The sequence below is a fragment of the Gossypium hirsutum genome, chromosome A03, assembly GCF_007990345.1.
Source record: "Gossypium hirsutum isolate 1008001.06 chromosome A03, Gossypium_hirsutum_v2.1, whole genome shotgun sequence".
NCBI lineage: Eukaryota > Viridiplantae > Streptophyta > Magnoliopsida > Malvales > Malvaceae > Gossypium > Gossypium hirsutum.
The window spans coordinates 75481339-75507962 of record NC_053426.1 but is presented as its reverse complement, the minus strand read 5'-3'; the positions used below and the strand labels follow the sequence as shown (position 1 = coordinate 75507962).

The following is a 26624-nucleotide window of genomic DNA, read 5'->3' as shown; positions in this document are numbered from 1 at the left end:
GAAATGGATGAGTTGATTCATTAATATGCTATAACACCTTGATGAGTGAATACAAGTTGATAGTAGTCTTAGTGGTGTCTTTAGAATGTGAAAATGGTATGTTTGATTTGGCTTATTAAAATGTCATGTGCATGTTAGATGGTGGTATTACATTGACATGTATTAGCCATGATGTGGTTGTTTTGGTTGCCTAAGTATACTACAATTTATGTCATTGAAATGGTGTATGTGTTTGAGCAAACGAGGGTGGCAAATGGCTTGGTAAATAGCCTTTATTTTGTCCACACGGGTGTGTGTCTGGCCTATCTTATGGGAATATCTTTTGTCCGTGTGTCCCCTGCACCTTAATTTTGAGAAACAGAATGCTCAGAATTGAGCACACGAGCATGTGTCTCAGCCGTGTAAGGAACACAGCCTCAGGCACGGGTGTGTGTCCCGACCGTGTAAAGTCTGCACCTATTTTATGAAAATTAAATTAACCACACGGCCTAGCACACGGGCATGTGACTTGGTCGTGTTACCTTAATACATTCATGCATTGCAAAACAGAGAGTTACACGAGTTAAGGACATGGGCGTGTGTGACCACACGGCCTGCCTACAGGGCGTGTCCCGAACCACACGAATGTCTGACCCCTGTTCATAGCAAAAATTTTCTAAATTTTGTAAAAATTTCTCGAGTTATCAATTTAGTCCCAAACCACTTCCAAAGCATGTTTTAGGCCTCATAGGCTCGTATTAAGGACTTTATGATTGAATGCAAGTGATTTTAATTTGGTCAAAAATTTCTGACTCGAAATTGTATGTTTGCTTGTGATGTGAGTCCGGTAATGCCTCGTATCTTGTTTCGATGTTGAATACGGATAAGGGGTGTTACATCAAGCGTGAAGGATTTAGTAGACTACCTGCTTCGATGGCAAGCTTTGGAGGTTCTAGAGTGATGAGAAATGTTAATTATGAGCACTATGCCAGAAGCCATGGAAGAGAATGTTGAAGACATTTTGGAGAATAATTTGGATATGGATCCAAGGATGATTTAGTTAATGATTGTCTTTCCAAGATAGAAGCAAACATAGAGCAATTTGTTCGTGGACCTCAAAAGTTCCAACAGGAGACTATGTTTGGAGTGGCAGCAAAATCTGGCTCAGTACAATGAACACCAAGGAAAAGTTTTTCTAAGTTAAGTTCTGGAGTGTCCGCCCTAGCGTATATATTGAAAGCTGACCAGAATCGTGCATGTGAGCATAAAACAACGAATTTTTAAAATGATTTTTAAAACTCGATTTTACTACAAGCGTACAGGTCAATTGTAATATTTATAGTGTTACAATGAAACACCTGAGTATTCCAAGGATCGAACTCAAACGAGATGGTAATTGAGTGATAAATAGCATAAACGATAGAGTCTAAGTGGTTACTAATACGATTTTATAGTACGACAATTCATAACAAGAAAATATTGCAACAAAATAAAATATGTTAATCTAAGGACTAAATTGCAAAGAGTATAAAAATAAAGGACTATCCAATTAAATAACTAATGGTGGTTGGTTGATTTTGATGTGGTTCACCCGTACTCGAACAAGGGACTTAAATCGCATAAATTACTAAATGGCTCCATTTTATCTTTCGGTCTCAATTTTACCGATTTAGACGAATTAACTCTGATTTATCTTTCAACCTCACCAATTAATCCAGGACTAATGAACAAGTACGCAACAAGATTACCTTCCAATCTCACTTGCCTAAATATTCCCTTAGGGGCATCACTTCCTAAGTTTTTAGATTTATGCAATTTAGTCCAATTTGTTACGATTTAGTCCTTATCCAAAAATTTCAGTTTACCTACATCTCCATCAACCAACTCCTCTTTAAGGTTTAGCTACTCATGTTAAAAGTAAAGGAAATAAACATGGAAATGAAAAACAAAGCAGCCATTAAAGGAAAACTTAAGAAAAATAGGAAAGTTCAGATTTTTATGCTAAGAAGCTTAAAAAACATGAAACCAAAGACATTCAGCAAGAAAATATAAAACAATAAACATAAAAGGAACAAACTTTGACAGATTTAAAGTAAAAGAAATTGGAATACATTAAATTAAAGCTAGAAATGTCTTACAACCAAGGTATGGGAACTGAAAGTGCAAATAAACCAAAGCTAAAGTAATAACTAATTTAACTAACACTAAGAACATCAAGAACAAGAAGTAAATGCAGAAAAATAAACTTTAAACTAAGGTAGAAGAAAAGAAAATGAAAAACCCTAGAAAAGTGCAAAAACAACTAAGAGAAAACCTAGAAAAACTAAACCTAAAACTAAGTTAATGTGTGTGTCTCTCCTCCTCGGCCAATTTTGGCTATTTTAGGTTGCCTTCTGATGCATTTTTGTTACCAAAAATGCCCCTACATGGGACTTGGGTGATTGATGGACCAGGTGGACAAAGACTACCCTTTTTGTCCAAGCTGGTTCCTTGATGAAGGCGATGTCGCGATACCCAAAAGTGGATATCGCAATACCTCGAGCAATATCGAACCTTGGGTCTTCTTGGAAGGGTGGATATCACAATAACACTAAAAGGTGTCTTCAACCTTCAATAATGTCGGAAGTATCGCGATTCAAGGTGTGGATATCGTGATACCCTTTCCTTCGAGATCATTTTCAATCTCCAACACGTCCTTACACCACTCAATCACACGTTCGGCCTCCCAATGGCATTATTGGCCAAATTAGGTCACAAAATGGGCAAAAAATAAGACATTTTCACTTATTAACTTAAAATCTATAAACAACGAAAAACTATGCTAAAGACGTTATTTTGCTCAAGAAAAAGTATGTCGGAAGAGCCTCATTTTACCACTTTAATACTCCTCAACCTTCTCTTTTACCACTTTCATTTCCTCATTTTACTTTATTGAGAAACTAATTGTACACTATCTCGATTTATAACTACTTTTAAAATATAATAATTTTAAAAGTGTTACAACTCAAGCGAAGTTAGATGTTAGCTTTTTTTCCTTTGACCTGCATGATAACCTTTTTCTATAAGCAAATGATCCTCAAAGTGTGTTTCATCACATTCTAAATAATAGTTATCGAATTTGGTTGTTGAAGAATTTGGAGATCAACATGTCTTATCCTACAAGGCTTATCATTATCCTTTAAGCTTTTACTCTTGTGATTAAGTTGCTGATTTTACTCGTCTTACAAAACCTTATTCTAGGATAGATATGGAAGCTTTTTATATAGGATTATTATGCACTAAATTGACATATTTATCTTCACAAAATTTACTAAGAGAAGTTGCCTTATTTTTGCCTATATATAGGTAGTCTATTTGCATGGATGGATGCAACATTTGGAGAGTGTCTGTGCTGATTTTGGTTGTACCTTTACTCTCTTTTCTTAATGTCTTTATTCAGCGTCCCATTCAAGCTCTTGTCCGGACATCAATTTAAACAAGAAACAAATTAATTGCTTTTCCAGTTAAAAACAAATTTTCTAAATCTAAAATTGAAACAAAATTATTTTTTTTATGTATTATATAGAGAATTAAAAAATACAAAAATAATCATATTATATTATTTACTCATTTATTAAAAATATGGTTTTTTTAGTCTTTATCAACTAAGTTATACCACTGAATTTCAATAAAAAATTTTGATTTAATCATCCAAGTATAAATTTCACAAATCCAAACATTTAATTCAATAATTAATGAAAAATCCATAGTTTCAGGACTGATACAGAAATTGAGCTCCCTCTTTTCTAAAACAAAGACTTGTTAACTAATAAAAGTTGAATGGAAAAACGAGATGAGTCGAATTAAACCAAGCTTCTCTTTTTTCTTTCTTTGGTGCATGAATTAAACCAAGCTTTTATTCATAACCAAACTACAGATATTATGCTACACATAAAAAGACACCATAAGCAATCCTATAGTGATACAACAGTGGGACAAGAAATCACAGCCATGAATAGGTAGGATGTAGACAAACCTTTAAGAAGTCTGGTGGAATGATAGTACACTAGGCGAATCGATTCTTACCAGGATCTCATCCTCACCGCCAGATTCATCACTTGAATCATCATTTACGTGACCCTCTTTCGTGTCCATCTTCTTCGCTTGTGCTGAGGGTACTCGCCTTGTTATCTTTCCAGCTTCTTTGTTATTCTTCCTCATAGTGGAAGCTCCTTCTGATCCGGCAGAGACCAGTAGATGGCCAGGGAATGAAAGAAATCTATTATATGACGGGTTGTTTATTGGCTGACACTGATTCATCCTTGATAAACTCCAGCTACGCTGTGGCAAATTTACCTTTTCATGGTAACATAAAAGAATGCAGTTAGATCCAAAAACAGAAGCGTTCTGTGTGGTAATAGTAATCAATTCTTTGACTCGACATACCTTACTGCCAAATATGCTTAACTGCATGGCTCTTGCTGACAATCTGTTTACTTGTTGATCAGTTGCGTCATGATTTTGTGTATGTTGTCTTCCCCTAAAGAAATGTTCGGGCCAACTCATAAGACCTCCATGTTCTCTAGTTAAAGATCTATGTGAAAGGTTAAATGAAGATGAATTGTTCCGCAAAACCCTATTGCCTTCAAGTGTTGCAATATCAAATATAATTACTCTTGCTCTGGTCTCAACTTGGTATATTACGCTTCCTCTTGTCTCAAGTAGATACCCGGATCGCTGATGAGAAAAACTGGCTGTTGTAGAACCTGTTTTCATGAAACATCAGTAGTCAACTTGATTCTTTAGAGCAAAAAAGGAGCATATATAATGCTTGGTTTATGAAACTGCAATCAAGTTCCATTTTGGCCCAATTAACCTCACATAAGGGGTTGTGGTCTCATAGTAATTGAAATCCCATCTGCTAAATATAGGGTTTTCTATCGTCTTATATTAAAGTTAGGCCACTCCACCTAATATAAAGCAAACAGGGTACTAGGCAGGCCTTACCCAATACTAATAATCATGCTCAATAACAGGTCTAGGAGAGAAGGAAGCAAAGGACAGAAGGTGATACCAAAGGAAAAAGATAAGGATTAAGGGTCTGTTTGCTTTGTGGAAAATGACTGCTGGAAATTATTTTCCACGAAACAAATGGGCCCTTAAGGACACAGTTTAATTATAAAGATGATGAAGTCACCTGACTTATCTGCATGAAAGAAACTTTGATTCCCTTGTGAAGGCAAAAGAACTGCTGGTGATTTGATGAGTTCGCCTTCAGCATGTGAGGGCTTGATGAACCCTTCCAACATGAAGCCGACAGATTGGTGACACACTTCTATTGATTCCCCTGTAATGTATGTTTTCATTGATGACCTTTCTGCCACAAGAGCTCTCAAATCATGCAGCGCTATTTTCTCAAATATTTGAGGAAACAAGAGTTTGGCAAGTACAATAGCACTTTCCTGGGACGGCAGAAAAACGGAAACAGAGAGCTCCATTAACCACAATTCAAATGACACCGCAGATTGTTGACCTTCACACTTGTAAGCTAAAGTTATGAGAATTCAATAGCCAAATTATAAGCAACAATTTTACCTGCCACAGAAAATCTTCTAGTGCAGGATCCGACCTTAGCATTGAAAGAATTCTGTCACTTTCAATAAAAAAACAGAGAACCATGGAATCTGAGACCATGTCGCAGATGTATGGTTTTCCAACCAATACTTCATACAAGCCCAACGTACTCCCATGAGTAAAAGTTGGATGCATTGAGTGCTTGTTTCGTATGCTCTTACTCTTCCACTGCCAAATGACAATGTTTAACTCGAGAAATGTTTAGAAGAAAAAAACTGAAGTTATATATTTAATAAGATTTCACAAGCTTTGTCTTGCATGCATAAATATTTAGGTACCTTGACAACACCATTTGAAATAAGCCAAATACCATTTGGTCTAGAGCCCTCTTTGTAAAGTGTCATACCACGTGTTTTCATTTTTTCTTTTGTAGAACATTCTAGTGATTCGCGGACACTAGAAGGAAGGGCACCTAGAAAAGGATGAGCACTTATAATATCATTTATTTTTGGAATCTTTACTAATGGAGGATTCCTTAAGAGCCTCTTCAAGTCAGTCTGCAGAAAAAAAAGAAGGGAAAAACATAATATTGTATTATTGTAACACAATATCAAAGGAACAAACCACCTCAACATGCAATTTGCCAATGATCACAGAAAGCTACCTGGACAGCATCATGAAGATGAAGCATCTCTTTTTCTTCCAGTAACCCCGCCTTCTCGAGGTTATGTAAATAATCAATCAGATGGTTCAGTACTGAGTAGGTCACTTGTCTTGTTTTCACAACACGTAAAACCTGAACATGTTTTTAAAACAGCTTAATAAACCTAAAGTACTGACTACTAAATATTATAGTCATCTCAGTAATCTAAAAATGCTCTCACTAAAAGAAGAAAAAAGGAAATTGAGATGAGAAAGGGTATTGGATAAATACAATTGGTTTACAAACCTGAGGAAAAGTTATACGGACATCTTCCAGAAACTTCCTCGCCTCTTCTCCTTCAGCTTCACTTTCAGCAATTACAGTAGAAGCAACTACACTGTCACCTAAATAGAAGTGAATTTATAAGAAATAAACTTGTTTCAAAAGATTGGATTACTCTAGTGATCATATTGTCAATAGAGAAAGAAAACTTATTTAAAGAAGGAAATTCTTTCATGGATATAGGGTTTTTTGTTCATGAAATGCTGCTTTCATATAAATGTACCACCCAGCTTTCTCATAGTAATGGAAAGATCAGATTTCAGTTCTAAGGAACAAAGGCAAGGAAAAAAAATGCTTTAAAACAGAAATCGAAAGACAGAACTGTGCCCAACTTCCAAGTGCACCTTTTCAGGAAACATCAATTGTACCTCAATTCTAATGAGGCAAACCTATCTTGTAAGCGGATATCTCCTATATTCTTGTATAAGTTCATTGATAATATTTGTGTTCCTCGTAACTATATTTCATTTATTTCATGACCATTTTCTGGTGGAGATTAAGGCAACGTACAGGAGTTTTTCCTTTGAAAACCAAACATTCACAAAATGATTTGTTTTTCATTTTGGCTCACTTCTTTCTCAAAAATGTCCATAAACATCTTAAACAATAGATTAAAGCCATGAGAATTAGATTCTGTACAAGATCTTGGCATGTATATAACAATTAGGCATGCAATATGTAAAATATGTATTTTTAAAAAAGATAAGGATTGGAAGCTGGAAGCCTATGTTTCAAGTAAACCAAATATACAGAAAGAAATTATGAGAAAACTGAAAAGAAAGCCAATGTGATACGTCATGGGAAGATTATTACCTATAAATTCATGAAGTTGCCGTCGTGCTATTCTATGAGCTCGAAGAAATGCAGCACAAATACAACACCCATTTTCCAGCCTTTCCACAGTGAAAAATGTAATCAGTTTTTGTGGGAACATGCTTCTCTGAAGAAACTTGTAATAATTCGGGAACTGCACATTAGATTTTAAGCCCTTCCAATCACATAAAGGTTCATGAGATGCCGCATCAACAGCTTCATCTACAGATTGCATCAACAGATTTGCTGTGCTTTGTGCAATTCTACCTTCATCAAGCATTCCCCAGTATGCTGCCTGGACACCTGTTTCAAGAATGTTCAATTCTCAAATTAGCCACAAACCATTAAGCAACATTTCCATATGAATTGAATCGAAGTTCAATATTGAAGAGCATGGTAGCAGGGTTTTCCATTTCAAGGCAATAATAAAATGCAATCTAAGATCCTGGAGTGATCAGAGACAGTTACACCATAGTTCTCAGAACAGAGTGATCAGAGAAATCCTCTTTGAGAATGCTAGAAGATCCCGGTAGTTTATAAACATGAAATTTCAGTAGGGAGTTAAGAAATAAAACTGATTGGCAACACATCCGTGATTGAAAGCACAAAAAATCTCTGTACATGGATGCTATATAAGAACAACACATCAACCCATAGCATCTACGCAAAAAACATCTAAAATCTGGTATCATTAAAAAGTGAAGAAAAAGACGAAGATACAAAGGAGAAAAGTGCCAGGATTAGAGTTCACGCTCTTGACAGAGTAACCCAGCTTTAAGAGGATTAATGCATCAATGACAGGAACAAAAAGCATGATTGCACTGGCAATCAGTAAATGAATAATAGAAAATTGTGCAGCAAGACTAAAAGAATGTGAGGTTTTTACCATTTAAAAGTCGTATTCTTATATCTTTCAAGTTTGAAGGGTCCAGGTCATTATCAGCTTCAGATTCAGTATGAGGATGCACACGGTCCCCCTCCAAATCGTTTAAGCTTGTAATGTATCTCTTTACTGTAGGCCAATCAGCAGGTCCAAGTTCCTCATCATCTACGAGGTCTTCAAAAGCCTCGAATGCTTTGTTCAACATTTCATACTTTGTGTAGTCTAGTATACGCTTCTGTAGAAGCAAATATAAACGCAAAACAGAAAATGGGATCTTACAACAAAAGTAACGGAAAAGACAAAAAAAAAAAAAAAAGAAACAATGTCCTTCTAACCCCCCCCCCAACACACACACACACACACACACACAAAAAAAAAAAGAAGAAGCAGAAACTTAAATTAAGTAGACTAATCCAAACTCAGACAAAATACCTTGGAAGGAAAATATAGGGAAGTTCTTTTAACACAATAATATCCGTAATGAACATGGCCCCAAAAGATGCACCTTATACATTTTCTTATTATTCTGTCTAACATGAGTTTAACATGATATGATAAGTAAATTTGAAATAAGTACATATTGTACTTATTTTCAATTTTCAGAAACATTTCTAGATGCACCATTCAGGAAAAGTGCATATTTTTTTGGTTAGATTCTGATATAGTCCCTGTACAATGTGTAAGTTATGAATTTAGTGCTTGTACTTTAATTTGGTCATTCCCAATCCTTGTACTTTTCAAATTTTAAAACTTTAGTTCTCACCAAATAGCAGCTATCAAATTCATTAAATTAAGTTATGTTATTTTTAACTTTCGATGTGGCAAATTTATAATTGCATGTGTAATGTCATCTGAGCTTGCTATTTTCACATATTACTCACAAAAAGTCAATGAATGGATTTAACGACTATTATTTGAATTAAAACTGAAATTTTGAAATTTGAGAAACGTAGTGACTATGAATGATCCACTTGGAGAACATGGACTAAATCTACAACTTTACGCGTAGCACAAGACTAATAATATAATTTAACCAAATAGATTTGATTGCCACCATTTGGTCAGGACTAAAATTTCAAAATTCGAGAAGTATAGAGACTAAATCCACAACTTATACAGAGTACAGGGACTAATAGCAAATTTTGACCTTTTATTTCTTTCCAATTTTTATCTTTAGCAATGTTACACCATTTTAATAATCTTTATCGTTGACTACGTCTCAGTCAAAATTATCAAAAGGTTATTGATTCGACAAAATAACACCGTCACCCTTATAAACCATTAGAGCTGCAATTGAAAATTTTCAGCATAATATATTCAAGTTGTATTACCCCCAGAAGAGTTAAGTATTGAGTTTGATGTAGCAAATTATTCAACTCTGACTGCTCTTTCTATTTCCAAATGATTTTACATTAGATGCTTCGTCAAATGTTCAGGTTGGATCCCTTTAACCATTGCAAGTTGGTTTTGGGTTGGATGCTCAATAACACGATTTTGAAAAAGATTTAAATATTTATCCATTTACTAGCCCAAATTATTCCCACAGGATTTCAGTCAAAAGCAGAATTCAAAAAGATCAAACCTATCCATCAAAATCATGCAATACAAAATTAGAATCTTCTAAATATTAAGCAACCGCCACACCATGTGGGAGGGGTGGATTTAAAATATTCATGGAAGTAAGTGAGCAATTACCTTGGCTGCTGATAGTTTATCCAGACCCAGAAAATTTAAAATGAACTGTGTGGTTGATCCATTCACAATAAGTGTCAGGAATACAATTCCACCGGTGAAGAAAATGAACTGCAGTAAATTAATAATATCAATGTGATTTTCCAGATATATATTGATGAAGCATTACGATGTGACCAGGAAGCATGTCGCAAAAACTCACCCGGCTTCCAGTTTCAGAGCTGAGATTAAATGAGCCGCCACTGGAACGCTAAACACAATCAAGAATTCAACCAAAATAAATTTAAATCAGTATTAAACCATAAAAAATATCTTAATATAATATAGTAATCATCACAATGCATGCAGATGATGTAGCATTTTGTTTGCTTTATACACTGAGAAGGATGTGTTATAGAGCTCGCTTTTGGCCAATTAATTTCTTAGAATTGAAAGCTATGTTATATGAAGATCTTAAAGAAAACATACAAGAGTTTCAATACTAGCCGGCATGTTGGCCTTTAAAAAATTACAACGAAACATAATCAAGAGATGTGCAAATTTAAAGCCACAAAATTTTACATTCAATAAAATCCTAAGCATTATAATCAGCCATCAAGAAGTTGAGTTCATGTAAAATATAAATACGTAAACATGTAGGAGATAATCCATGCAAACTTGCCTTAACAGAGAGAGAAAGTGATAATGCAACAGCTCCCCGGAGCCCCGACCATATTAGGATGGCGGCCTCCTTTAAATCCAAACCATATCCAAAATATCGTAAGAATGGATATAATACTCCAACAACAATGCAACGTGATACTTGGACAAAGATGTACAGAAGAATCAGATAACCCCATGAATTTCCTGAAACAAAAACAGATTTATGATTTTTCCACGACCCAAAAGTTGTTTCATTGGGTAGACATAAAGAGGAACGATGAGAGTTATGGAACCTTGTATACTTTAGAAAAAACATAAGATGAAGAGAATGAACAAGATTTTTTGAGAGAAGATGATAAAGAGCATAGAGCTGTAAGAAATATAAAACTTTCTTTACTCCAATAGTTAAGTGCGATTAACTAGAGAAAATAAATTGGAAGATGGTTAACTGAATTTTTTTCAAATACAGTAATATTACTCCTTTCCATATTAAAAAGATAAAAATAAAAAATAATAGTGTTCAAAGCAGCATTGGGTGCCAGATAGTGCCAACTTGATAGAGCTTAATGTGCTTTCTTTTATAGTGTAATATATGATTTATCCCAAATCATAGTGCCTTTAAACTAACAAGTATCATAAACTAATCCAAAAGATCTCTAAGTTAATACCATGTTGTTTTGTCACTCTCTTAGTTCTATATATCTTTTAGCAGGATCCTTTTTAAATAACTTTTTCTGGCATGCTTATTGCTAAAAGAGGTACTGAAATTAAGCCTAATATTAAATTTTTAGAAACTCATTTTGTCCCACACAGTGAATTTCTTAGCTCATTAAATATATCCTTTACCACGCTCGTTTTTGTTTTCAATCACTTTTTGCGGAGAGCTTATTGCTCTAAACATGTAAAGAAATTAACTATACTCTAGCATCCAATTTTAGAAACACCAACCAAAAGTGAGCAGTACCATTGTTCTGAAATATCTTATCATTGCCAAGAATGCCTTCAGCTATAACAACTCCACTGCAAAAGCAACAGAAAAAACAAGTATCTTATCAATGGAAGATATTTTCATCACTCAAAATTGTTGAAATATGTATATATTTTAAATTTATTTAGGTAGATAAATCTTATTTAGGAAAGATAAATTTTATTCATATTTTAGGAATATTTTTATTTTATCTTTTAATAGTTTATTAGAATAAGGGAACTATTTTCCCTTATGTTTTAGTAGTTTATTAGAATAAGGGAACTATTTTCCCATTTAGGATTAGGACTGTTTTCTCTATTTAAGTTCAGTTCTTTAGTTAATATTAATAGAACAGTTTTATTAAAAGCTCTCTTGGAAACTTTCATGGTATCAAAGCCAGGTTTCGATCCTGGGACCTCTGGGTTATGGGCCCACCACGCTTCTCTCTTGGAAACTTTCATGGCATCTAAGCTAGGTTAAATATCTAGTAACATCATGGTTAAACCTTGGTGCGATCACTGCAAAAAATATTGGCACACTCGAGAAACGTGTTGGAAGCTCCATAGGAAACCAACAAATGGAAGGAAAAAGAGTGGCAATGGTCGTGGTTCACAATCAGGGGATAGCAGAGCTTTCCAAACAACTAAATTATGAGGGCCAAAGTTCTCTGGAAGTGTCTCCATTCACTAAGGAACAATTAGAGCATCTACACAAATTTTTTCAATCACCACAATTTCGGATGAATTCTTCTATTCCTAACTCATCCAATAATCCTTCTTCCTCTTTTGCCCAACCAGGTACTGATTTTTCTATTTTTCTCAGTGTCAAGCCTTATAAAACAAACACATGGATCGTTAATTCTGGAACTAGTGATCACATGACTAGTAGTCATTTTCTTTCTTTAACTTACACACCTTGCGCAGGAAACAAAAAGATCAAAGTAGCAGATGGGTCCCTCTCGGCAATAGCTGGGAAAGGCACTGTTAAAATTTCGTCTTCCTTGGTTTTACATAATGTTTTACATGTGCCAAATCTAGCTTGTAATCTCATATCGGTCAGTAAATTATCCCAGTCCTCAAATTGTCATGTTATATTTGACTCCTCTATGTGTAAATTTCAGGATATGGTCTCGGGGAGGATGATTGGCAATGCTAAAAAATTTGGTGGAATTTACTTTCTTGAAGCCGACCATCTAAGTCAACCAACAACTACTTTATGTTTAAATTCTGTTTCTAATTTTGATAAGGTTATGATTTGGCATTATAGGCTTGGACATCCTAATTTTTACTATTTAAGATATTTGTTACCTAATCTATTTAAAAATAAAAGTCCTCCTTCATATCATTGTGAATTTTGTGAATTGGCTAAATATCATCGGTCATTCTTTCCACCTCAAAAATATAAAGCCTCCAAACTTTTTCGTTAATTCACAGTGATGTTTGAGGATCTTCAAGAGTCTCAACTTTTTTAGGAAAACGTTATTTTGTCACATTTATTGATGATCATACTCGAATTTGTTGGTGTTTTATTAAAAGATAAGTCTGAAGTTAAAAATGTGTTTCAGTCTTTTTATGCTATGGTGGAAACACAATTTGGTGTGAAAATAGAAGTATTTCGGACTGACAATGGTCGGGAATTTTTTAGTGACCAATTAGGTATTTTCTTAACCAAACATGGAATAGTCCACCAAAGTTCTTGTACAAATACACCACAACAAAATGGGATTGCAGAAAGAAAAAACCGACATCTTTTGGAAGTAACTAGAGCCTTGATGTCAACTAGTCAGGTACCACGTTATCTTTGGGGCGAAGCCTTGTTAACAACTATATATCTTATTAATAGAATGCCCAGTAAAACTCTAAACTATAAAACCCTTTTTCGTCTCTTTAAAGATAACTTTCCTAACTCTAAATTAATCACAGATTTATCCTTCCAAGTTTTTGGGTGTAGTGTTTTTGTTCATCTTCACATCCAAGGTAAACTAGATCCTAGAGCAATAAAATGTGTCTTTAAACTAGATCCTAGAGCAACAAAATGTGTCTTTGTTGGCTATGCTTCTAATAAAAAGGGTTACAAATGTTATGATTCAATTGATAGGAAGATTATTGTTACCATGAATGTCACATTTGTTGAAACACAATCTTATTTTGATTCTAATCTTCAGGGAGGGAATTATACTAAGGAAGATTCTATAATTGATCAAGAAAAGACTAGGAATATACAACATAGAGATTCTAATAATGGGGAAGGCGAATTTATGATTAACACAGAAATTAATGATGTTAATGTTTAATGAAAAGGAGTATGAAGGTGTAGAGTCTGATCATGAGAATAAAGAACAAATAAATGAGTTAATTGTTTACTCAAGAAGAAATTGAAATCAAGAAAGTGGAATCCACCAGATTCATCACCAAGAATCCGACCCGCAAGATCCTATCAAAAGTCCAGGTAAAGCTCATCATCCAGCCAATGAATTTTCTGATTTAGATATTTCAATTGCCAAAAGAAAAGGTGTTAGAAATATTGTCAAATATCCCATGTTTAACTTTGTATCCTATAAAGCCTTGTTTTCAACATTCTCAACCTTTGTTTCGTGTCTCGATATTGTAAAAACACCCAAAAATGTGAAAGATGCTTTACAGGTTCCTGAGTAGAAAGAGGCTATTTTAGAGGAGATGCGCGCTCTTAAAAAAACAGGTACATGGGAAACAATGGAATTACCTGTAGGTAAAAAAACAGTGGGCTGTAAATGGGTGTTCACAACCAAATTCAAATCAGATGGATCTTTAGATAGATACAAAGCCCGGTTGGTGGCTAAAGGGTACACTCAAATATACGGGATAGATTGTCTTGAAACATTTGCTCCAGTAGCCAAACTAAATTCCGTTAGAGTTCTTTTTTCAATTGCTGTTAATCTTGATTGGTCTTTACAGCAGCTAGATGTGAAGAATGTTTTCCTAAATGGGAAACTTGAAGAAGAAATTTACATGGATCCTCCTCCAGGTTTTGAAGAAAAATTTGGAACTCGAGTATGTAAACTTAAGAAATCTTTGTATAGTTTCAAGCAGTCTCCTCGAGCTTGGTTTGAACGGTTCACTCAAGTTGTTAAAAAACAAGGTTACTCACAAGGGCAAGTTGATCACACAATGTTCTATCGGCATTCGCAAAAAGGTAAAATAGCAGTTATTATAGTTTATGTCGATGATATCATTCTTACAGGAGATGATGTGGATGAAATAAGACGTCTCAAGGAGCATCTAGCATTGGAGTTTGAGATCAAAGACCTGGGTCCTTTGAAATACTTTCTTGAAATGGAAGTTACTCGATCAAAGAAAGGTCTTGTGGTCTCTCAGAGAAAATATGTTATCAGATTACAGTTTACTAATTAATGAATATTTAAGTGTATCAGATAGGATTCTGTAAATATTTTACTGATTACTATCCCTAACTTTAAGGCTGTTTATTTAGACAGCATCCCTAGAGTTAATCTGTTTCCTAGTATAGAGTTTCCTAAGTTAGGCTTACTATGTGTATAAATATTTATGTAATGTCTTATAAATAAAATGGAATAGAAAAAGCCTGTTCTTAACATGGTATCAGAGCCAAGTTTTTAGCTCAAATTCTGGGATTTTTTTTCTTTGTCTGGCAACTTCTTCTCATTCCCGATCAACCATCAAGCCTGTAGAATTTGTTCAAAAGAAACATGGTTAAAACTGTCAAAACCAGCAACACTGGAGAAGGGAATTCTCAAGAATCATCTGTTGAGTCCAGTAAAGAAGAAATTGAGAAGTTGAAGAATCTGATGGGATCATTGGAAAAATCTCCTTCAATAGATACTAGTGGTTTGGTTTTTTCAGGTATATCCTCTTCTCAAAATTCTAAAATCTCGGATATACCCAAAAAAAATTCTTGGGTCATTAACTCAGGAGCTACAGACCACATGACCCACTCCTCACAAAAATTTGTTTCATATACACCTTGCCCTAGTAGTAGAAAGATAACAGTAGTCGATGGTTCTGTGATCACAGTGGCTGGTCAGGGTGATATTGTTATAAACAAAACCATTACTCTTAAAAATGTCCTTCATGTTCCAAAACTATTTACCAATCTTCTATCCATCCAAAGAATTACTAAAGACTCTAACTGTAGTGTGATTTTCTATCACAATCGATGTCCTTTTCAGGAACAGAATACGAGGAGGATGATTGGACATGCTAAGGAAGTAAATGGCCTATACTATCTTGAGGAATCCAGTGGAGAAGTTAGTGCTCTGAATTCCTCACCATTATCTTTCATATCCGAATCTATTAAAACCAATAAAAACCAAATTTGGCTCCATCACCTCCGCCTTAGTCATCCATCGTTTAGAGTCCTTAAAATTATGTTTCCTTCATTGTTCAAAGGATTAACTATTGAAAAATTCCATTGTGATGTTTGTGAACTTGCAAAACATATACGTACCTCTTTTCCGGTAAGCAATAAAAGAACATCCGCTCCTTTTACTCTTATTCATAGTGATGTTTGGGGACCATCCACTATTTTAAATATTTCTGGGGCTCGGTGGTTTGTATCCTTTATTGATGATTGTACCCGTATGTCTTGGATATTTCTTTTAAAACAGAAATCTGATGTAAGGTCTGTCTTTCCAATCTTTTAAAACATGATCAAAACACAATTTGGAGCTGAAATAAAAAGGTTTAGGTCAGACAATGCCAAGGACTATTTCAATCAGTTTCTCTCATCATATTTCCAAGAAAGAGGCATTATACATGAGTCATCTTGTGTTAGCACACCCCAACAAAATGGTGTTGCCGAAAGAAAAAATGGTCACATTTTAGCTATTACAAGAGCCCTCTTGTTCCAAAAAAATGTCCCTAAACAATACTGGGGGGAGGCTGTTTTAACTGCTACTCATATGATAAATAGATTGCCTACAAAAGTCCTTGAATCTCAAAGTCCTATGCAAGTTCTAGCAAAATTCTTTCCTGATTTTAGTACTTCAAGTAACCTTCCTCCCAAAATATTTGGTTGTGTTGCCTTTGTACATGTACATTCTCAAAATAGAGGAAAATTTGATCCACGAGCTGTCAAGTGTGTCTTTCTCAGTTATTCTTCCACTCAAAAGAGGTACAAATGCTATCATCCAGCCACAAAAAAAATTTTATGTATCAGCGGATGTTACTTTTGCAGAACAAGAGAACTTCTTTACTCGTCCTTATTTTCAAGTGGAGATCTTATTCACAGAAGATAAGGACAGAGAATTCTTTCTTCTTGACATTCCAGCTACTGTCCAGCAACCAAACACTCACATTCCAGCTCCTGTCCAGCAACCAAACACTCACATTCCAGCTCCCGTCCAGCAACCAAACACTCACATTCCAGCTCCTGTCCAGCAACTTGAAACAGAGCCTAATACACCCAAATCACAAAGAAGGATTCAGGACACTACTCGTCCTTTACTGGTTTACTCAAAGAAGAAGGCACCAGTGCAAGTTCAATCATCTTCTTCTCCTATACAACCTGAGGTAATTACTGAACCTACTACTGAAACTACTGAAAATTTAGATGAATTTCCCATTGCTATTAGAAAAGGGATTAGAGCCTGTACAAAACATCCCTTGTACTTATTTTTGTCTTACAAAAATTTGTCCCATAACCACAAAGCCTTTCTTACTAGCCTAAATTCTATCTCCATTCCCAAAACTGTATCCAAGGCATTAGAAGATGAGAATTGGAAAAATGCCATGAAGGTTGAAATGGAAGCTCTTGAAAAAAATAAGACATGGGACTTGGTGAAATTACCGAGAGGAAAGAAACCAGTGGGATGTCGCTGGGTGTACACAGTGAAGTATAAATCAGATGGTTCTTTGGAGAGGTACAAAGCAAGATTAGTTGCTAAAGGGTACACTCAAATGTATGGAGTAGACTAACTTGAGACATTTGCCCCTGTTGCAAAGATGAACACTGTGAGAGTGTTGTTGTCACTAGCTGCCAACCGAGGCTGGAAATTACAGCAATTTGACATAAAAAACGCCTTTTTACATGGTGATCTTGAGGAGGAAGTCTATATGGATGTTCCACCAGGATTCGGTCCAAATACAGAACAGGTAGTTTGCAGACTAAAAAAGGCTTTGTATGGACTAAAACAGTCTCCGAGGGCTTGGTTTGGAAGATTTACCAAAGTAATGCTCAAGTTGGGGTATAAACAGAGTCAAGGAGATCACACTCTGTTTGTCAAACACTCATCTTCAGGGGGAGTGACTGCTTTATTAGTCTATGTAGATGACATTATAGTGACTGGTGATGACTTGGAAGGAATGGAGAATTTAAAGAAATGCCTAGTAAAAGAATCTGAAGTCAAAAAGCTCGGAAAGTTAAAATATTTCCTTGGTATTGAAGTGGCACACTCTCGGGAGGGAATCTTCATATCTCAGCAAAAATACATAGTTGATTTGTTGACAGAGACAGGCAAGTTGGGATGTAAACCAGCAGACACACCCATAGAGATGAATCACAGACTTGGAGATGCACTAGAAAATGCAGCAGTTGATAAAAGTTCATATCAAAGACTTATGGGGAAGCTCATTTACTTGTCTCATACCAGACCGGTTATTGCCTATGCAGTCGGTGTTGTAAGTCAGTTTATGCACAACCCCAAAGAATCACATCTTAGAGCTGTGTATCAAATTCTACAGTACTTAAAGGGCACACCAGGTAAAGGAATCCTATTTAAAAAGAGGGAGAATTTAACCCTTGAAGCCTATACTGATGCAGATTATGCAGGGTCTATGGTTGATAGAAGATCAACCTCGGGCTATTGTACTTTCCTAGAAGGCAAGCTTGTGACTTGGAGGAGTAAAAAACAGAATGTTGTGGCTAGATCTAGTGCTGAAGCTGAATTTAGGGTGATGGCTCTTGGAATTTGTGAGCTATTATGACTAAAAATTATTTTGGAAGATTTGAAGATCAAGTGGGAAGGTCTAATGAAGTTGTATTGTGATAATAAGTCTGCTATCAATATTGCACATAATCCAGTTCAACATGATCGTACGAAGCACTTTGAGGTTGACAGACATTTTATAAAGGAAAAACTGGACAGTGGCTTAATTTGCACTCCATTTGTGTCCACTGATGGTCAACTAGCAGACATACTTACCAAAGGGTTGTCTGGAAAGTTGTTTCAAAAACTAGTAAGCAAGCTGAGAATGGATGATATCCACTTCCCAGCTTGAGGGGGAGTGTCAGATTACAGTTTACTAATTAAGGAATATTTAAGTGTATCAGATAGGATTCTGTAAATATTTTACTGATTACTATCCCTAACTTTAAGGCTGTTTTTTTAGACAGTATCCCTAGAGTTAGTCTGTTTCCTAGTATAGAGTTTCCTAAGTTAGGCTTACTATGTGTATAAATATTTATGTAATGTCTTATAAATAAAATGGAATAGAAAAAGCCTGTTCTTAACATATGTGATTGATCTTTTAATAGAGGCTGGGATGAGTGCTTGTCGCCCAGCTGACACACCAATTGATCCAAATGTAAAACTTGGAAATAAAGAAGGTCGATTAGTTGATAAAGGGCAGTACCAAAGATTAGTTAGTAAGTTAATTTACTTATCACATACAATGCCAGACATAGCTTTTGCAATGAGCTTAGTGAGTCAATTTATGCACTCTCCAATGGAGGAATATGAAGAAGCAGTGTTTCGAACCAAAGATTAGTTGGTAAGTTAATTTACTTATCACATACAATGCCAGACATAGCTTTTGCAGTGAGCTTAGTGAGTCAATTTATGCACTCTCCAATGGAGGAATATGAAGAAGCAGTGTTTCGAATTCTAAGATACTTGAACAGTTCACCTGGAAAGGGCTTATTCTTCAAGAAATCCGAACAAAGAGGAATTGAAGCTTATACAGATGCAGATTGGGCAGGCTCAATAACAGATAGAAGATCTACATCAGGATACTGTACATTTGTTTGGAAAAACCTTGTGACTTGGCGAAGCAAAAAACAAAGTGTTGTAGCAAGAAGTAGTGCAAAGGCTGAGTTTAAATCAATGGCTCAAGGCATTTGTGAAATGATGTGGTTAAAAAGAATTATGGAAGAGCTGAGGAAACCAATAACTTCACCAATGAAGTTGTACTGTGATGGAAAAGTTGGCATTAGTATTGCTCACAACCCAGTCCAACATGACAGAGCTAAACATGTTGAGATTGATAGACACTTTATCAAGGAGAAGATTGAAGAAGGCCAAGTGTGCATGCCGTTTGTTCCTTCAAAACATCAGATCGCTGACATACTCACCGAATGACTCTTTTGATTTTCTTGTAAGCAAGTTGGGCATGATTGATATATATGCACCAACTTGAGGGAGGGTGTTGAAATATGTATATATTTTAAATTTATTTAGGTAGATAAATCTTATTTAGGAAGATAAATTTTATTCATATTCTAAGAATATTTTTATTTTATCTTTTAGTAGTTTATTAGAATAAGGGAACTATTGTCCCATTTAGAATTAGGATTGTTTTCTCTATTTAAGTTCAGTTCTTTAGTTAATAATAATAGAACAGTTTTATTAAAAGCTCTCTTGGAAACTTTCAAAAATGTCATAATTCATTAATTCAAAGAAAGTAATTAAGAATTTTTATTTTTTTTGCACCCTTTCTAAAACAGTTAGGGGAATAAAAGTCTGTTTGCTAGTCTGATTTTAATATCAACTCTATTAGTTACCTTGATTGCTGTCATGATATCAGAGATTAAATAAAAGATACAAGTGTATTGGCCAAAAAGGAACACAAAAATACAAGCAAACGAGAATCAAGTGACAAATTCTATGCAATTATGGTATGATAATTGATAAAGAACTCAATTAAATCTCCTAGTAAATTTGGAAGATCCAATCAGTTGACCTACTCTCCTACATAAAAGTTTTTATGCTTTGTGAAATGGGGACATCCAACCATTTTTTACATCACAAAAATATTTTTTGTTTAATTCTATATTTAACAGAGAAAATTAAAATAAGCAAAGGCGTCCTTTTCAAAATAAAAAATTTCTAGCATTCACAATTGAAATCTCCTCCTAAGGCAAATAGTCATGCTGCCTATTGGTAGAGTGTTGGACTTTTAGTTCTAAGGTAAATGGTCATGCTGCCTATTGGTAGAGTGTTGGACTTTTAGTTCTAGTGACCAGGGATAAAACTTGCAACTTCAATTATCCAAAAAAACTAAAACCTCCTTTTAAGATAAAACCCATTTCTATTTTGGGTCAAACTTAACGAAGAACATTAAGAATGTGTAGACATGCCTTTGCCACATATTCGAGGCATTGCAATCAAGGAACCAGTCTGCTTTATTCATGTTACTGATGAGTAAAACTGATGGCTTATACTTTTTGGAAACATTTTCATGCAGTATGAATATATTTAAGATGTCTTTTATCTACTGAAACAGATCATTAAGAAAGCTTATGATATAGTTTCTTAAGAACACATGTTCGCAAAACCATTTAGTACTGTAAGCAGTATACCCATCACCTTGAATGTTTTCACTGATAATTAAGACCTTTAGGCATGATGCCTCAATTGTACTTGGTCTCACCTGTAGGGCTTATTATTCGTTTCAATCATTTCTAAGCTCCAAAGCAACTACATATCAAATCTCAACTCTAGAAGATTATACATTTGAACTTAAGCGGTTGAGAATTTATAATATATATAAATCAGAAATAAGCTAAGTTACAAGATAAAGGACCATAAAGGTTAAATAAGGCCTTACCTCAAGATGAAAATTAATGTATTTGCAATATAAGCAACCATTTCCCTGAAGAACGAAAAGGAAAAGATGACAACATAGTTAAAGGTAAATGCCCATGAAGTTCATTTTAGTTAATACATTACATCTATGTAAATAAACCTATATGCATCAAAATCCACTAAGACATCTCATATTCCTAGCAGTCACAGTAGACACTGTACACATCATTATGTGAATGGCTTTTCTTCCTTTCTTTTTTCATCAACAAAATAATTCAAGCATGCAAGAAACGACTGCATACTCCACTTACGCCTTCAAAATCATTAATAAGATAGGAGGATATTACACAAAACTAGAAAGGCAAAAGGCATACCAAAAGTGATGCAAACTCTGCTGACCATCACCCTTAAAGGCTGTCTTCGCAACAGCAGCATAAAACCTGTCCATAGATCACAGCCTCAAGAGATTTGTTTTCTTGAATTAGAAAGGAATCATGTAGAGCTGTTCTACTTACATTCCTAAAGTCATCACTGCCAAAACACCAGAAACTTCAATACCTTCTTGACCCTATAACATAAAATGCACATTAAGTTATCATCCATGGAGCTCTTTCGAGTTGATAAATTACTGTATGCTATATGCTATTACATTTGACTATATTTTCAGACTGATTATGTAAAAGATGCACCTTTCTTATGAAAATATATTAGAAATAAATTGATGAAAAAACTTTGTCATGAACAAGACTGGACTCAGTTATAATTAGGTGGTTTCTAAACTCAAATATACAAAATCATGATGCTAATTTAGTTGTTAATGGCTAAAACTTTAGCACACTACAACTGAGAAAAAGTAAAGACTTCTTCCTGTAGAACTCCCTAGAAGATGAAGACATGACTTGGAAACAACTGGAGATTGTATTGTTTCTTATGCTGTTTTACCCTGATATGTTTCACTTGTTTTTGAATTATATAACAATATAACATTGGAAGAAGGGAGCAAACAGCTCAATGAAACCAAAAGCTTCAGAACATAGAGATAACAGGTTTTGAGACTCAAGATTTAGCTCTTCAATCCGGATTATCATTTGAAGTTCCTATTTAAGAAACCTTTAATTATCATTTATAAGTTTATAATAGATTGCAATAATGCCAATGTGATGAAAAACCTTTCAGAAAGGTGTCTAAAAGATAGGAGAGAAACATACAGTGAAGTAAACAACATAGCTCACAGCAACTGTCAATGTAATCTCAATCACTGTATCATTGAAAATAAATCCAAGCCACAAAACAGATGCTATCCCAAAAGCAATTCCAAGGCCGACACTGAAACCAAGAGTAGAGTCCTAAAATCAGAGATGATTCCTAAAAATGACTGTTGCAGAGTGAATGGTTTCAAGCTTGAAGGCAAGTAGGACTATTGCCTCAGAGAGAACCATTTAGAGGACTTGTCTGTGACAAAGTTCCCCTTTAGTTATTTATTCGCTATACATCTTAATCTCTCTGTGATAGTTGCTTGAGAAAATGAAGGATACTTACGCTCCAAGAGCGACTTTGGCCAGAAATCCAATAATGGCATCCCAACTAAAGCTCTCTCCATTTACCATTTTAAAGAATAACTGATAGACCACAATTGCTGTCCTGCACACACAAATTAACAAAAAGTTATAGCATATGTAAAAGAAAAAAATCATGAAATGACATTGGAAGATTTAATATATTTAAGCAACATGTTGGCTTCAAAAAATCTGATGCACCAAATAACATGGAGTGTTTTATACGGCACAATTAAAAGATCAAAGGATAAATTTCTAAATTAAATACCCATCATTCATTAAGGATTCTCCTTCAATTATGGTGCTCAGTTTTTTGCTAGCACCAAGCTCCTTCAACAAAGCCACAACAGCAACAGGATCAGTAGCACTCAGAAGTCCCCCAAGCAACAGTGATGTTTTCCAGTTCCACTCATATGGAAAAGTGATCTGCAAGGTCAATATGGCTAATGTAACTACAGAATTAAAAAAATCAATTTTCTAAGCACAGAAGATGGAATACCTTCAGAGCAAATCCAAGACAGAAGGTTGAAATAATAACTCCAGGACCAGCAAGCAGAACCATTTGTGCCATACACCTCTGTTAACACCCAAACCATAGCTTTTCAAGAAATAAGGTTTTAAGTCATAATCTAAACGATAGAAAAATGTTACAAACATACACCAGCTGAGGTAAAAGGAAAAAGTTTGGTAATCTTTCCTTTCTTTGGGAAATTAAAAATCAAACAAATGAGTTGGACTACAGGAGGGAAGAAAAAAACCTTCGAAACTAGTAACAAGCCTAAAACCATAAGTAGTTACCAAAAATTGAAACCAGTTGACAGGCACGGACAAAGGGGGAAAGAAAACTAAAGAAAGAATAAAGACTACTACTAGAATGGGATTGAAGGGAAGGAAGGTAAACATAAAAGAATAGAGGGTTAGAAATGCCCCTTCCTTTCTCCTCCTCTTCTCTCTCCCCATTCCCTCTCCAAGCCCGAAACATGGAAAAAAGGTGGTAAATGAAGCAAGACAATCAATAACCAAATAGTAGAAAAAAAATATGCTTAGATTCGCACAAATAACCTATAGGAGAGAAGGAGGAGGATTAACACTTAACATTCTTCCTTTCAGAGAAGACCTGCTACAAATTTTTAAATTTTACATAAGGTGTCTTGTAAAACAAGTTTGTGTAGAAGGTAATGAACATTCAACTAAAAGCCCTTAGCTAAAGGTTGAGAGATCAACCTGAAAATAAGCCATTAAAACCCCCAAATCTACCTATAGTGGATAACACCGCTCAGTGCTACCCAGCACAAACAGGTACAATACTAGCAAACAAGACAAACAAATCTACCATTCATCAAATAGAGAAAAGAACAGTGTGACTGGATCAGTTGGTTGGTTTGTCAGCACAAAATACCAATTGGATAGAACAGAGGTTTTTGAATTAAAGAATTCAAATGACTGGTATTTAGAAGCATGCTTTCCTCAGTAAAACTGTGAAAGTGAAATTCTTATGACTTATAAGCCAAGGTGAAAATACAGACCTTTATCTGGTGCACTTCCATAGAAAATGCACTCTCAAAAAGTAATGCGGGTAGAAAAACAGCTAATAGAAGGTCAGGATCAATGTTGTTCCCTGCAAATCAGAAGTAAGACCCTTAAATTTGTTGATTCTTGATGAAATATAGGTACTTTTTCCGATCAAAACTATCTTAAATTTGCCTAAGGAAGGGAATAAAATGAAGTTAAAAAGCTTACAAAGTCGAATGCCATCACCAATCCTTCCTAATTTATGACTTGTACCATATTCTGCAAAGCAAGGATCAACGACATTGACATTGAGTAGATGACTTCCAGGGACAACTAAAAGAAATGGTAAAAGACCATGTTCTAAAGAACAGGAAAAAAAAGCAACAAACTTGCAACAACCAAACAATTTAGTATGACCATATCTTGATCCTCACGTATTGATCAATAAAAACTTTACAACCAGGAAACAGCAGTAAAAAATGCGATAGAAGTTGAAAAGAAATTCACTAACGATTAAAAATACACATTACACCTATATAGAGAGAAATTATGACCTTGAGATTGTTTCTTGTGAACTTGAATGAGCCACCAATTCCAGTATCTTGGAACCAGGTGCCAAGTTTTTTTCTTTTAATCAAGAATGAAATCATAATTCCAGTTAAGACCTTGTTTATGGCTATGCTATCTTTCTTACCAACTAAAATCAATTTTCACTGGTAATTGTAAACTAACTTCCACTTAAAAGCCTTTCAAAAAAAAATCCACTTAAAAGAGTTCAGATTCAGAAATGGAATATGGAATATAATATATATTAAGAAAACTATCCCATCCACCTGACAGGATTCTTAAACTCCACCAGCTGGATTGTATCCAGAATAGCTAAAACATTAAGAATGAATTCTTTTTTGACGTTGTAAATTTTTAACTTTAACAAGTAAAGCTGAGCACTGCTATGGTCACTTTTTCTAAATATACTCTAGGATTATATATCACTTCAATAATGTATAATTTCTCAAAAATTAACGAAACAATGGATACACTAATCAGTTTCGCTTGTGGAGTGGCATGTCTTAACCCTTTAAATTGCATTGTTTTATTTTTATTTTTTTAATTTTTAAAGTGGCGTGTGTATATAATAGAAATAATATATATATTATGAGAAGAAGAATGAATTTTTGTGTAGTTTTTAGAATTAATAATAATAATAACAATAACAAGAGGGTAAACTCTTAACTCACCGAGTTAAGAAGGAAACTCCGGTCAGTGTATCAAAGTACCAAAGTTGAACTTATATCAGTATACTTAAATTGGTTTAGAAGATCAAAAATCGAAGTAATATTAGAAGAGAAAAGCAGATCGAAAGAAATGCCCAGAAATTAGAACTAATTTTCTCGCAAAACTAAAGAAGAAAAATCTTAGCTTAGATCTTGTGACTTACAATATTGACTTTAGATGAGTCAAGTTAATGATCTATTTTGGAGGCAAAGGGATTATAAAAACCAAATGAAGTTTGCATCAAAACAACGAAATTAACAAATTTTGATATATTGGAAATAGAAAAAATAAAAATAAAAATAAAAAGTCAAAACTCCATGAAAGTCCAATGGATAATCCTACTTCTCCTGTGCTGCTAATTTAAATTTTCTTATGATAAATAAGAAGTGGTAAAGGAAGGAAGAGGCGAACCGAGAGAGCCGAGACCAAGGCCAATGATGAGCAAAGCGACAGTGTAAGGAACTCTGGTGCCGCGAAGAAGATGCCTGGAAGCGATTCCTAATACCAAAGAAATCCCAACAAAGATGACCGCATCCACTGGCTCCGATTCACTGGAGCTAATTTCCTCTAGCATTCTTGACGGTAAGACGTATAGATACTCTTTCACTTCCTCCATGTTATTACAACTCAGATCACCTGCTTGCTATCTCCTTCTCATGTATTTATATAAAATTCACTTGAAACTTTATTAATATATATTCTTCATGTAATTTACATTTTAGGTCATTAGATTTCGCCAAATTACATCAATCACTTTTATGTTTCGTCCTTTTGAGTCCATGGTTGTAATGCTACATGTATACTGATAATAATAGAATAATATATTATTAATAGTGACAAAATGACTGCTAATGCTTTAAGTACCTACCTTATCGTAATATCCGGATTCAACACATCCCCTCTCTAAAAACACTTCCCTGCCGTCTGATCCAAAAAAAAAGAAAAAGATTACTCCCCTCTCCTCTCTAAACGGAAAAACTGGAAACGATGGCACCACCCTCTTAGCTGCT

The 26624-nt window shown here is 34.8% G+C and overlaps 1 protein-coding gene across 2 annotated transcripts; it reads right to left on the bottom strand.

Annotated features, from left to right (window-relative positions):
- Positions 1-3680: 3680 nt before the first annotated feature.
- On the bottom strand, positions 3681-26624 carry LOC107948304 (sodium/hydrogen exchanger 8-like). Of its 2 annotated transcripts, NM_001398468.1 has the most exons (24): positions 26483-26624; positions 26026-26264; positions 24568-24618; positions 24354-24445; positions 23327-23404; positions 23096-23253; positions 22811-22912; positions 22480-22597; positions 21787-21839; positions 21646-21711; positions 21294-21338; positions 11512-11567; positions 10567-10751; positions 10108-10155; positions 9909-10016; positions 8217-8448; positions 7331-7633; positions 6482-6579; positions 6197-6328; positions 5871-6089; positions 5554-5760; positions 5156-5420; positions 4405-4724; positions 3681-4314 (listed from the first exon to the last, which is right to left on the bottom strand). In NM_001398468.1, exons 2-24 carry the CDS (start codon positions 26228-26230, stop codon positions 3997-3999), a joined length of 3459 nt encoding a protein of 1152 aa, NP_001385397.1. In that variant the 5' UTR covers positions 26231-26264; positions 26483-26624; the 3' UTR covers positions 3681-3996. The 2 variants fall into 2 exon arrangements, with proteins under 2 accessions (NP_001385397.1, XP_040949443.1); XM_041093509.1 differs by having other exon boundaries at positions 26026-26576.

Excerpts from the sequence above, each read along its gene's own strand:
- LOC107948304 (NM_001398468.1), bottom strand. The coding sequence starts at position 26,230 with ATGGAGGAAGTGAAAGAGTATCTATACGTCTTACCGTCAAGAATGCTA. Across the intron at positions 22,913-23,095 it reads GAATCCTTAATGAATGATGG|GACAGCAATTGTGGTCTATC; the intron begins GTATTTAATTTA and ends TTGTGTGTGCAG. Across the intron at positions 5,421-5,553 it reads TAGAAGATTTTCTGTGGCAG|GAAAGTGCTATTGTACTTGC; the intron begins GTAAAATTGTTG and ends CTGCCGTCCCAG.